The sequence below is a fragment of the Chaetodon trifascialis genome, chromosome 13 (assembly GCF_039877785.1).
Source record: "Chaetodon trifascialis isolate fChaTrf1 chromosome 13, fChaTrf1.hap1, whole genome shotgun sequence".
Lineage (NCBI taxonomy): Eukaryota > Metazoa > Chordata > Actinopteri > Chaetodontiformes > Chaetodontidae > Chaetodon > Chaetodon trifascialis.
In genome coordinates this window covers 7,061,846-7,075,540 of record NC_092068.1, presented here as the reverse complement: position 1 = coordinate 7,075,540, position 13,695 = coordinate 7,061,846, and the positions used below count along the sequence as shown (strand labels likewise).

Below are 13,695 nucleotides of genomic sequence, written 5' to 3'. Positions count from 1 at the left end.
ACAAGAAACAGTGTTCAGAGTAGCATATGAACAAGTGCTTAGCTTTTGCATTTTGTGACACACAAGTACGTGCTGGCATGGACTGTGGAGATTTATCCTGCAGCATTTCACATCAACAGATGGGCTCTGGCACTGGCATGATATAAAATTTAAAAAATCACGAGAATGAATTCACAGCTTCAGCGTGGCTGCAATTAGGCATCAACTAAATCAGTGTTGTTGTTTTTTTTCTTTTTAAAGAAACAGGTTTGAACCAAATGAATCTACTAATGCTTAATCAATAGCCATTACAGTCATTTGCAGGGGATAGTAGATGTTGCAGCCATGAGGAAACTTTTACAACAGTTCTTAAATTTCAATCACCAATAAATGTCATTGACTTTGCAGATACTGTGATTTTTTATTTTTTTTCCCCAGTCCAAATGCTGTGTAATCTACCCTGCAGACAAGTGTGTGTATTAATTCTGGTTCCTGTTTATGGCAGTTGAAAGTGACAACAAAAAGGAGACCAAAGGTGGCAAAGGAACTAAGGGGAAGGGAGATCAAAGCCAAGCCATCAAAGTGGTAAGTTCAGTAAATTAATCTGGGCCTGTCAGATACAGACAGCAGTATTACTTTTACCTGCTGTCAGCACTGGCAATAATTTAAGTTCCTCTCGCCTCCCTTTTAAGTGTGGTTTTTCAATCAATTACATAATGTGTTTTCATAAAGATCCTATTTCTAGGTTCTGATCATTTATCTTCTGTCGTGCAACGCTTTTATTTTTTCCACCTGCCTGTTCCCTTTTGCTTCCGTGTCTTTTGCTCTGCCTGCTCTGTCTTAAAATCCACGCTCATATTCTCTCTTGCAGCTGGCATTTACACATGGATGTGTGTTCGACATGTGTGCGCATGTGCGTGTACATATATACACTTTATGTTTGAGCTGTAATAACTTTAGTTTATTCACTCAGGTACCTGTGAATCGTGTGTTGCCCTCAAACACCTTCCCTGTGGACACACGAAGCTTCAAATGTATCTTTTTCTGCTTGTTAAGATGGTTTTTGTTTGACTACGCTCTTTTTCATTGATCATTATTCTTAACATACCTACCCAGATATTGTTGACCCTCACAATGAAGGCAACTTTGGTGAGTCCGTGTCGCGTATTCGCTCAGTTTTTGAGGAGAATACGCATATTTGCATAATTAAAATAATTGTCTATTGGAGTGGAAATGTCCTGCACTGTGGCAGAAAAAATACATGTTAATGATCAGTTACAGTGCTGTGCAGCTGTAGCTGCTTTTATTTTATGTTCTGTATGGGTGGTGTGTTTTGGACTCAAATATAGTGCTGGGGGTGCGTTTGTGATTAATGTTCTCTGTAGACTTTTTGCATTCTTCTACCTTTTGCATTATACTATTTTACAAAACCTCTATTTTTGTACGAGTCACATTGCAGCTCCCAGCTAGCCTCTCAACTTCAGCAAGTAGAAAGTTTCCTAATCTTTCCATGCTGTTGTCGGTGTGGCATAGATGGGACCAGTCTGAGCATGAGGATGAAGGAGATTTTGGAAACCTACAGCCAGCATTTTACCCATCTGTGGGAGGGCTTCATGGGCAGCAAACAAACGGCCAGGTTAGATCTTTTAAGTAGAGCAAAACAATGTAACGCAACATGTCTTTGTTTGGTCTTTGAACTGAGCATAATGAGAACCAACTGTGTTTGTGACATTGCAACACACCTGCTCATTTCTACACTGCTAACCCTGCCCCAAATATGCACCCAGTCTGTCTGAGATGGAGCAGCTGCTGTGCAGATGCAGTGCATTCATTTACCTGGGGATGGAGCGCTTCATGGCAAACATTCCACCTGGCAAACTGGCAGCCCTCAATCTGTCTGGTACTGTATACCCACACACTGCATTTTCCCTCCACAATTTTTCATAGGACTCAAGGGCATTTTTATTTCAATGATTGAGTGCTGTTTAAATGTTAGATGTCAGCATTAAAAATTCACAGCATGCTGACAATATCAGTATGATGACTGCTGTATATGAGTGAGCAGAAACTTGATGTACAGGTCTGTTACATGATTTGGTTTCTTCCAATTTGTCCAGACAAACACCAGCAACACACAAAGTACGTACTTAATGTCAAACACTAACCTGAATTTACTGTTAATTACAACAGTCTACTGTCTGTTTATTGTCAGCAAATAAATGCTAATTTGGGTTGTCAGTAAGAGCATGGAAAGACTTCACTTGGTGTTGCTCAGACTTACTCCTGTGACCCCATTACCACTAACACTGCACGAAAGCCCTCTCCAAAAAAGTCCAAACGATCGATACAAACGTCAGTCTGTTTTATCTCATATCTTGAGCGCCTGGCAACCTACTAATGCACCAGATTTCATGAAGTCACACAGCATCTTGTGTCTAACGCATGTGAAATAAATACTGTAATAAATGAGTGATTGAAATCTGGAGCAGTGCTGTTTGCAGATTATGTAAGCAGTAAATGGAGGAATAGGCTTAATCTCTTCAAACACATCAATCTTTCATTCCCTCAGTGGTTATATATAGAAATGTCCCTGTTCTGCAGTGAGAAACCAGTGAGGTTTTACTACTAGATCACTGCTACAACACTTCTACAACTTCACTGAGAGAACTGAGAAATGGATTTCACTGCCATTCAATCAAACCTAATGGCAAGATAAGCATTTTCAGACATATTTACTCAATCGTTTCAACCATCCTGGCCATTATAATTCAATTACAATCAGAGCACAAGAAGACTCCAAACCTGTCCCCCTCTTTTCAGTTATTAGACAGAGCCTTTTCTGTCCATTAGTCCCAAACCTTTCCGCTCTTCACACTTTCTAAGCTATTCCACAAAACATGCATGGCTTCATCTTCATGACGCCTTTCCTCTCTGTCACCAGCAAACAAAGATTTTCTGAGGATGGGTGAACTTTATCCACTGTGATTGGCAGAGTGTCAGGTTGGTCTTATGCATTGCCTCAGGCCAGACATATGTGCCACCCGCTAGCCTGCCGTTAGTGCTGCTAACTATAGTGTGACTGACACTGTGGTCTGAATTGCAGCTGTTACTTCACAACACACCAGATCGTTTCTACCTAATTGGCCGCCTGGATATGATTAGGTGATGGCAGCTTTGTCCGACAAAAAAGGGTGTCATGCGGTACATGCTGCCCCATCTGTACTCATATCTGGGAATCGTGTTACTTTACCACTGCGTCTTTATCTTGTTTGTGTAATAATATTACTTCTCACCATGGGTCCTTGAAGGACAAAGCTGGATGACTGTAACGCTGCTGTGACAGTGACTGGATGACTGAGACACATCAGAGCAGACTGCCGTTCTGGCCCCAGGCAGCTGCATAGCATAAGGGGGCAGCAGTGTCCTGCTTCAGACACAGACACGATTGTCACCGTAATAGCCGCAAGGCACTGCCTGTCCAATAGAGAAGATGGTAGACGACCTTGATGACGCACACCTGGTGTCAGACATAAGCAGCAGTTTTCTCACACCTACAGGTCTAGTCCAAGAGCTGATACAATAAAAGGCTGTTTTTTTCTCTAAATAGATAGACTATGTTGAAGTAGCAGTGTTTGGCCCTGTGGCATGATGTGAAGTGTTCTCCATCCGTTTGCTTCTTCTCCGTCAGTAAATTCCACTGAGCTTCATCTGATCTGTGAAGGATAAAAGGGCTAAAACATCATGTTATACTTAACAGAGTTGCAAACTCTATAGATTTTTCTATCTGCAAAGTGTAGCACTTCTTTCTTCTGCCTGAAAGTGATTCCAGGAAATTATTGAAAATGAGTACAACCACAAGTGGCAGAAAAGGCTAAAGGTTCCCACTTATACTCATGATAAATTCAATCATTTAACTTTATACCAGACTTCAGACTTGACAAAATCGATAAAAACTTGCAACTCATCTTGGACTATAACACCAGTGACTTATGACTTCACTTAGACTTGAGCCTTTTGACTTGAAAATTCTTGATACCTTCTCCAGAAGCTTAAAGATGAAAAAGTGTCACTTAAAATGTATGCCCTGAACCAGTTCATTTACTGTTATTCATTCCCAGCAAGTTGACACTTAATTCCCCAGATCCACTTTGTTTGAAACAATCCAACAACATCCAATCAAGTATGAGGAGAGCACCAAGGAGACCTAGCGTTAGCAGATAAGATGCTCGACAAAAAACAAACTGCGGTATGCAAAACGTGCGGGTTGAAAATTACAGATGGAGATGAAGCTACTTCCACCTTCATTGACCCTGTGAAGTGGCACAAAGAATGGCTCTGTTGTTGAGAAGGCTTCACCTTTGGTGAGGAGAGCATTGTGACTTATTCAGGTCAAGAAATGCAAAGTTTAGGACTTGGGACTTGCCTCTCTTGACTCAGGACTTGAATGCAAAGACTTGAGACTTGTAAAACAATGTACTGGTCCTACATCTGCATCACCTCTGCATGTACGTTTAAACACAATACAGTTCATTCATGCATGGTTCCATTGAACTATGGAACGCAGAGAGAGTTGGATACTGAAACTATGTACTTAAAGCTGCAGTATGTAAGATCGAGAAGAGAGCAGACGTAGACTGAGAATTTGAACCAACACAAGTTCACTCCCCCTCCCTCTCTGCTGCACTCATGCCCTGCCTCCAAGCCCCTCCTCCCTGCAGCCTCTGCGCGGCTGCCGTGACAACCAGTAACATTACCCTTAGCATCGGAAACAAGCTAACTCTGCCCAGCCGCTATGTCACAGTCACTAACATACCGTACACGCTGTGGAGTGTTACTGTAACAATCACCATATTAGCTTCATGGTTATTTGTTATTAGCTGTATGCTGTTGTTGGCAGCGGCGGTGTGGGCACTTTCTCCTTTGCAGGTGGCTGTCACTCCACCATAGCTCTCACTAGCCTCCTGACGCCGCTCACAGAGCTGTTTGACTGAGCAGCAGCCGGCAGCATGAGCGGAGGAAGGGGGCGCTTCGCAGCATGTAAGAGTAGTGATTGACAGACACTCCCTCAGATGCTCCTCTGGCTCTGATTGGTTATTTTGTGTTGGGCGCGGTGGATTCTTGCAAATCGCAGTAGGAGCAGTAAGTGGGATCAATGGAGCTGGGTTTTTTTTTCCACTGATTACATGTTTCATGTACTGCTGTCTGGGCATAGGGACAGTTTGAGCAAATATGACAAAAAATTACTTTTATACAAGTTATCTACTGCAGCTTTAAACATTAACATATATTTATATCACTTTCAAATGTAAAGTTTCTCAGGAAAATGGCTTTTGCATGCAGGATATTGTGTGGAACTAATAGCAACACACGTCCAGTACAGTACCCATATAGAGTTCTCATAACCATTTGAGTCTTTTTTAATATTTTGCTTTTCATAGCAAGTTTTTAGATAGTTTCACCTTTAGCCCCATTGTTTCCTACTACTCTGCTTCATGATGTATTTTTTTTAGTGGAGGGCTTTCATTTTTCATCTTGAGTGACCAAGAATGAATGGGGTATAATGTCCATATTTTAAGTTAAATCAGTATCTAATAGTGTTAATACTTAATACGTAATACTAGTACCTTGTTGTTTTAACAAACAAAAATAATATAATTGCTCGGATACATCAGCTACAACACTATGAATCTTAGAAATAGACCTCCTGGGAAATTATCTTCAAAGAATACAACAAAAATACATCGTAGAACAAAGGTTAGGCTTGAAGTGGTGCAGGACTGGGCTTTGATACTGTCGTGAATGCAGAAATAGAATCATCCTTATTGAAAGCACCGTTGATATTTTTTCAACAACATTCTGTACTTCTTTCTTTTACGCCATGGTTCTCTCTTTCAGACATCACTTCCCCAAAACACACTGGCCTTTACCTCCTGTAAAACATAACGTTCAGGTGACAGAGAGCAGCTCACGTTTATGGCAGAACATGATGGACATATTCAAGCATGTGATGTTTATGCTTCATTTGGAAATGTATATGGAAAAGCCAGAGGCACAGGTGTTTATTTTATAGAGTGTTTATTTTTTCATTAAGGCCACTGAGGATCCTCCTTCTGTGTGTTGTTTTTTTTGTTTGCCACAACCTTTATGCATATACTTCATAAACAGCTCTTAGCGAGTGGTTGTCTTTTTGTTGAACAACTTTATTTATTCTGTTGCCAATGATAATGCTGTTTGCTGTCCTCAGAGTGCCGCATGGCTCTGCTTTTTGATCTGGTTCAGAACAACGCCAGTGTTCTCCGCCAGACACACTTCGACATGCACAAAAGGTAGACAAAATAGCTTTACTGAATGAAGTTCTAACTCACTGACATTGGCAGTATTTCAGCTTCTTGGTTGGTAATAGAAACAGGGCTTCCCCTCCCTCCGTCTCGTATGATCTCACTGTTTATGTCCTCTCCTCTCTAGTGCAGGACAGCGTTCCCTGGAGAAACCCCTGGAGACCGCTCTGCTGTTGAGTTTGGCTGGTGTCGGCTGTATTGTCCTCAACCAGTGGCACAGCAGCCTGCGACAGAACACACACAATATGGCCAATGTTCTAGACAGTAGGTGTAGGAAACAATAATGCTTTTGTGTATTTCTTAATACTTACTGACAGCCTAATACATTATAGTGTAGCCTCTTTGGACATTTACTTTATTCCCGTGGGTATTATCACTACGTGTGTCACCATGTGTTGCAGATCTACTGAGGTTCAGACAGACCTGTGGTCAGACCATTCAGGCCTTGCGGAGAGGGGGACGTTCAGAGATACCACATCACAAGGCTACAGGATCATATGGTACCTCCTTTATCCTACCCGCTACCTCATTTTACCTCATATTTGCATTTGTATTTACTGTAAATGCATCCATGTGCTTTTTTTAAGGGTGCTTCACAGACACCCACACCTCTCTTTGTAAATGAGGCTTCTTTGCAAAAAGGAAAAAAATAAACATCAAGCAGAATCATTCAAATTATGAATCCAACTAAGCTGGATTTTAATATAACCCTCAAATAGAATTACTTCTGTGTCTGTTTTCCCTCTGCAGATCAAGTGCTCCTCAGTGTCTCAAAGGGAGATGATGTTTACCACAAAGCGACTCTCACACCGTCAGCCTTCACCTGCATTCTTTATGGACTCCCTAACTTAATTCTCACATAATATACTGTATATCCTCAATATTTCTCACTTACACTTCACAGCTCAAGATTTTACAGGCGTACATGTGGTTAAACATTTCACCAGAGATGATCCTTGATTCTTTACTTCTCTTTTCCATTACTGCACCTTTATGAGAATACTGATTTCATACTTTCATACGCTTTTAATATTGTTTTTACTGTACACAGCAGACATTAAGTTACAGTATGCAACATGCTCAGCTCCACAGAATAAGACTAAATCTCTCGGAGAGGGCAGCTTGCAGAGATTCACCCTATACGTGTCTTGAAATATTAAAAATAACAATGTTACTGCTAACATTATGCTCACAAGTTGTACCTCTGCCTCGCAGATAACACTCGATATATTGAGTCTATATTGTGAACTGTGTAACTATCACACTTTATGGAAAGTGAGAAATTATTTCAGGCTGAATGAAGTGTTGACCAGCAGCCCCACTGGTACAGAACAGAGAGGTGGAATCCTACAATGAAAGGACTGGGCTAGAAAACGATGGCTCGTGGTCAGGTATGCTGTGAGTGCAGTGATGCAGCTTCAGCTTGAAGCTCTAACTGAAGTTCTGTTACTGCTTTGTTTTCTTGTGTAAATTCACTCCTTGCCTCGCCTTGTTAATTGTAGCTTTCATAGTAATCTGTCCAGATTATCCTTTTGTTGGTGGTATTTACTATAGTTCTGTCATCTTTGAACCCAGAAATTTCCAATGTTGACCCCATAATTGAGGATGCACCTATTGTTGAAGCATACTGTGTCAAACTGGGTCAGGTAGACCCCCCCCCACTAGACCTCTCTTTCATTAACCCAAATTAAATGCAATTGTGTTTGCTAATTTTAATTTAGAGAATGCTTTTATCCGACATTGCAGTGAAAGCTTAATCCTTATTTCCGTTGTTGTACTGCATGAATGTTAATTTCATAAGAATGTTCTTACTGTAAGAACTGTGTGAGGTTTTAAATGCTGTCCTATTTATGGTAATTCTTCAAACTTAGATTAAAAGAGAAAGTGGGGCCATTTCAATGCTTTGAAGTGAAGAAGTGAGTTCAGTGAAGATAGATGCCACAGTTAAGTCTATGCTTAATGCTTGGTTAGCTTAGCGTATCATAAAGACAGGAAACTGAAAAACAACTAGCCTGTCTGTTCTTAGGTAAGAAGATCTGCCGACTCGCACCTCTAAAGCTCACTAATTAACACATTATGACTTGTCTGCTTAATCTGTACCAAAACCAAAGAAAGAAAGAGTCTGGGATATAAAACTACAGGGCTTTAGTTCTTGTACGAATTAAACAAGATATAAAGTGGTGATTAGTGAATTTTGGAGGTGCTGGAAGGCAGATTTTGTTACCTTAGATTTGTATGGATTCAGCCAGTCTCAGACATCCTGTCCTTAGCAACATTCAGATACAGCTGAATTGCAGGCACGGAGTGACTGCAGTGCTGCAGCGGTGCTCATACATGCAGACAACCGTACCCTTTGTAATTGCTGATTATCGAATAACATTTAAGAAATTACAGTCTCAGCTCGTGTCCGCATCCCTGATGCCTGGACAGCTGACATTCAGAGCAAGCTGCTGGATACCACTTTTCTTGTTTCCCGTCTTCTGATGAATAACTGCTGCTCACTGTATGTCTCAGCAGCTTGTTGTCTTCACCCAGGGACAACTTGGCTTTTCAGCCCTCTGGGCAGCCAACAGATGTCTCTCTCAGTCGCTGTTGTGTGCCCAAAATTCAACTCACTTCTGGTTAGATCTCAACTTGAAGAGACCATCCATGCTTAAACAGTGTATGTGTAGAGGTATTTACAGTATATACTGTACTGTAACTATGACATTGCTCTAACTATAAAATTTTCATCATCAAAGTAGATTTTTAGCCAAATCAATGAATGCCCCTGTTCCATCAGTCAATGAATAAATCAAAATAATAATCTAATGGTTTCATGAATGTGTGTATTGATTGGCATACTGTAGATGAACGATGGCTTGGTGAATAATTAAATCAGTGGCATGTAGAGCACACTACTGCTACTACACGGCACTATTTTCAACACATTCTTACCAAGGGATTGACGTTCATGTTCTCATCGACATAGTTGTGTCTGTTTTAAGCACAGGGAAGGAGAACTACAGCCAGAGGATGTCCTTCTGCAGCCTGTTGTATGACCTTTGTATGCACTGTATGTATGCAAGTAGGTCACTGAGAGCTCACCACTCTGCTGCAGACTTATCACGCACTGGATGCAGTAAAGGCCCAAGAGATTATACTGCTGCATCTTTAGGATAAACCCCATCATCAGAAAGCATCGCAATGATGATGTGATTCTGGATGGAGTATCACTTGGGAAATATTAACACAGAAGCAGGAGATTGAGGCATTGATATGTAATGAGACCGTTGTTGTGCTCAGTGTCCGGAAAAACGTGACTGCATTAATCTGTGAGTGATGACATACAGAGGATCTACAAAATACTTCACCTGCATCTTGCAAAGCTAAATATGAAGTTGTTAAATGTAGAATGCATCCAAACGCTTGCTTTTATGAGGGAGAATTTGCAAAAGATGTCCCTGAACAGCCCCTTCATCCTACTACTCCAGAAACCTGAAGCAACTCAATTCACATTCACATAAAACACAGAAAGTAACACATCTAACAAGCTGAAAACCAAAAATGTGCAGCATCTCCATAGTAAAAACACCCAAGTCATTAATCAGTTCTTCTATCCTCTGTTCTTCATTTGTTGAGCAATCAAAAAGTTGACAAGATCATCCCGACTCCAAAGCGAAGTCTCATGTATGATGTTCACTGCACATGAAGGTTCCTGTGAATGTCTTATGGGAGGCAAACTTCCCACTCAATGCTCAGCAGATCTATTGCTCTGACCACGAGTCTCCTGAGAGACTGGCTGGATTACTCTCATCCCAGTTCAGGAGGATGAGTCGTTTACTTGATAAACAGCCTAGTGCCCTCATTCATTCTGATATTCCCCTCTGGTTTTTGGCCAAACTGATGCAGGCTGCATGAAGTAAAACAGCGAAACTATGTGACATAAAAGATATATTAACAGAAAGACCTCAAGGCCTCATGTGTACTAGACAGTGCTGTGCAACACATCCTCCTATACTTCCACCTTCTGGGCTCCCATTTCCACACGGGGTGAGCACATAGTAATACATAGCACCATATATTACATGAGTGCCCATCTGCAGAGCCAGGGGGAGAGGTCCAAGAGGAACACGCTTTAAGCTGGCTCACAATTGACAGTAATGAAGGATGATACTGGGTTACTTTGATAAATAAACCATAAAAACATCCATCCATCCATTTTTTATACCCCGTATCCCTTTCAGGGTTGCGGGGGGTGCTGGAGCCTATCCCAGCCGTCAACGGGCGAGAGGCGGGGTACACCCTGGACCGGTCGCCAGTCGATCGCAGGGCACATACACACAACCATTCACACTCACACTCACACCTAGGGGCAATTTTACAGTCACCAATTAACCTAATGAGCATGTTTTTGGTCTGTGGGAGGAAGCCAGAGTACCGGGAGAGAACACATAGCATGCACGGGAAGAACATGCAAACTTCACACAGAAAGGCCCGATCCGGGTATCGAACCGGCAACCTTGTTGCTGTGAGGCACACGCACTACCTGCTGACCACCATAAAAACAATCTGAAAAAATACTCTAATTTCTATTGTTACATATTCTCACCCGCCATGCATTTCAGTGTAGAGCAGGAAGATGCATACAGGAGGAAGCTGTACCAGTGATGGTCTCCTGCCACTGCTTTTGAGCAGGGAAGCCTTTAGACTTACACATATCAGTGTGGAACAAGTGCAAAGTGACAGCAGCTGCCACCATGCCTGCATTCACACACACAATGCCACATGGAATGAACAGTTGGCCTTTGGCTCATGACCAATCCATCCATCCATTTTCTATGCCGCTTATCCCTTTCGGGGTCGCGGGGAGGCCGGAGCCTATCTCGGCTGTCGACGGGCGAGAGGCAGGGTACACCCTGGACCAGTCGCCAGCCGATCACAGGGCACATTCACACACCATTCACACTCACACTCACACCTAGGGGCAATTTAGAGTCACCAATCAACCTAATGAGCATGTTTTTGGTCTGTGGGAGGAAGCCAGAGTGCCCGGAGAGAATCCATGCATGCACGGGAAGAACATGCAAACTTCACAAAGGCCCAACCCGGGAATCGAACCTGCGACCTTCTTGCTGTGAGGCATGCGCACTACCAGGTGCTGTAAGCCCAAGGCTTACAGCACCTGGTATTCACATGTGGTCCCCCATCCAAGTACTAACCAGGCCCGACCCTGCTTAGCTTCCGAGATCGGAAGAGATCGGGCGTTGTCAGGCTGGTATGGCCGTAAGCCTCATGACCAATCTTTCCACAAAATCTTATGCTGTCTGAATGTTCACTGCCATTATCACGCCCCCCCCCCCCCCCTTTTAGCCAACTAGCATGAACACAAACACACACCTCCCCACACACACACATTTGACCTCCATGCCAAATTTCAGCCTCCTATAGGGTGAAAACTAGCCTTGCTCTGTCCAAAGGTAACACCCTACCAGCACTTCTAAAGCACTTAGAGGACCAATTAACCTATCAATAGTATTCTCAAGTGACATACAATACATGTCATGTCAATAGTTAGTTTTTCTCATAAGACTACTAGCAACAGTACTTCTCTATGGCAGTAGGATTATTTGCCATTTGCCATTTTGCCATTTGCTATTATTTGATCTATTTTTTCTAATCTGTAAAAATGTACATATACATAGTTTTTTTTCTCTATGCTGTGACTTGCAAACTTTTATATTGTTTTATATAAATATGTGTGTGTGTGTGTGTGTGTGTGTGTGTGTGTGTGTGTGTGTGTGTGTGTGTGTGTGTGTGTGTGTGTGTGTGTGTGTGCCTGCTTTTTGTAACCTGATGGCTGTAAAGACTAAATTTCCCCAGTGTGGGATTAGTAAAGTCCAATCTTCATCAGTAATGATGACTAGCATTTTGCCCTACCGTCTACTTGAGGAAAGTAAGGTGAGATAATAGAAACACGTCTTGTTTGTGTAAGCATGGGCTGCATAATCAGAGGGATGCTGCATGTCTTGCAGTGTGTGCAAGCGCAGGGATACAGAGTGAAGACTACAGTATCTGATAAGATGCATCATTTTCAGCATGTGGAATGTTAATATCTGAGAGCCCTCATGCTAGATCTAACAGCCAGAGCTTGCAATCCTGCCCATACTGTGTCCCCGTTTCTGCTAATTTAAAGTCATTTTTGCCTGGCTAATCCTGCCGTATTTTCTTTACATAGATTTCACCATCACCCACTTTCTCAACAACGCCACTCGGACCATATGTGGGCACTGGACGCTGAATTTAGGCTAACGGCAGCGAACAGTGTTGAGCTTCATGACTGTGACGCACAGCCATTCTGACAAGCAAGGCTGATTGATGTAACCCTGTGAAGTATCCACGAAACCTCTGCTTCTTTATTCAAGGCCTGACCAGTCTGGCTGCTAACCATGGATGCCCAGACAAAGCTCTGATTTATGGTAATGCTTTATTTATCCTTGGCAAAGTTTGGGGATTTGTTGTTTTTCATGCTCTAGACATCTCAAAAGTCACTTGTTTTTCTGTCTGGTTTTGCAGACAGATGCTTTTAGTTTTTTTTTTAGAGCTCATGCTGCAAGCTAACTTAGCTTACAAAGTTGACAAACAGCCTTATGTTTGTTGGAAGTAGTTATATCTGCAGTATATCTGCTCTCTATTGTTGTCCTCCATTTTTATTGAACAGTCTACTGGTGAGGCTTTGTTGTACCTGTATCAGGTCTCAGCTCAGCTCAGTGTGTGACCCTGTGAATCTGTTTAGTAGGACTGAATGTTTCGCAACTGCATTTACTGGTAATTTCTGCCTTTTCACTCAATACAAGTATTACAGGCTGAATGAGGCGACAATCACATTGAGTTTTAGATGAACACCGTAGCACCTTTTAACTTAACAGCTTTCGATTTAGTAAAAAATACCATTCATTTCTAAATAGTGTGATTTTACTGCTTTAGAGAGAAACCACCTGATGGTGTGGTGAGGACACCCTTAAAATTTTACACAATCTCAAATATTATCATGAAATATTTGTGAAAAAATATTTTTGTGTTTCAAAAGGTGTGGCTGCATTAGACAGACACAAACAAATACAAATGATTTTGTTGTTGTTGTTGTTTATTGTTTACAAGAAAAACTAACAAAACTAAATTCTTGACAATTTCATTATGTCAGTTCTCAACATTGTTGGTATCAAAGTCAACAAATAACAGAGAATGTGTTCAAAACTGAACAAAAAATAAATTAACTATCACATCATCAAATTAATATTTAGTAGTCTTGCCATTAGCACGCAGTAGAGCTCTAATTCTGGCTGGCATGTTCCCCACGAGCCTTTCACACTGTTGAGGGGTAATCTTGTCCCATTCT

The 13,695-nt window shown here is 41.8% G+C and overlaps 1 protein-coding gene and 1 non-coding gene across 2 annotated transcripts in view; one reads left to right on the top strand and one right to left on the bottom strand.

The window, feature by feature from the left end:
- Positions 1-9,125, top strand: part of LOC139341392 (cilia- and flagella-associated protein 46) — a 59,189-nt gene extending 50,064 nt beyond the window's left edge. Inside the window, exons 51-59 of the mRNA XM_070977906.1 lie at positions 485-564; positions 953-1,013; positions 1,096-1,123; positions 1,502-1,615; positions 1,767-1,879; positions 6,224-6,305; positions 6,445-6,581; positions 6,719-6,817; positions 7,068-9,125. Of these exons, the coding sequence (XP_070834007.1) occupies positions 485-564; positions 953-1,013; positions 1,096-1,123; positions 1,502-1,615; positions 1,767-1,879; positions 6,224-6,305; positions 6,445-6,581; positions 6,719-6,817; positions 7,068-7,180 (827 nt within the window). The 3' untranslated portion in view covers positions 7,181-9,125. The remainder of the gene's footprint in view (positions 1-484; positions 565-952; positions 1,014-1,095; positions 1,124-1,501; positions 1,616-1,766; positions 1,880-6,223; positions 6,306-6,444; positions 6,582-6,718; positions 6,818-7,067) is intronic.
- A 2,344-nt stretch (positions 9,126-11,469) lies between these two features.
- Positions 11,470-11,588, bottom strand: LOC139341764 (5S ribosomal RNA). Its single transcript, XR_011603015.1, has one exon. It is a non-coding gene; the product is annotated as a 5S ribosomal RNA (ribosomal RNA).
- Positions 11,589-13,695: the final 2,107 nt, after the last annotated feature.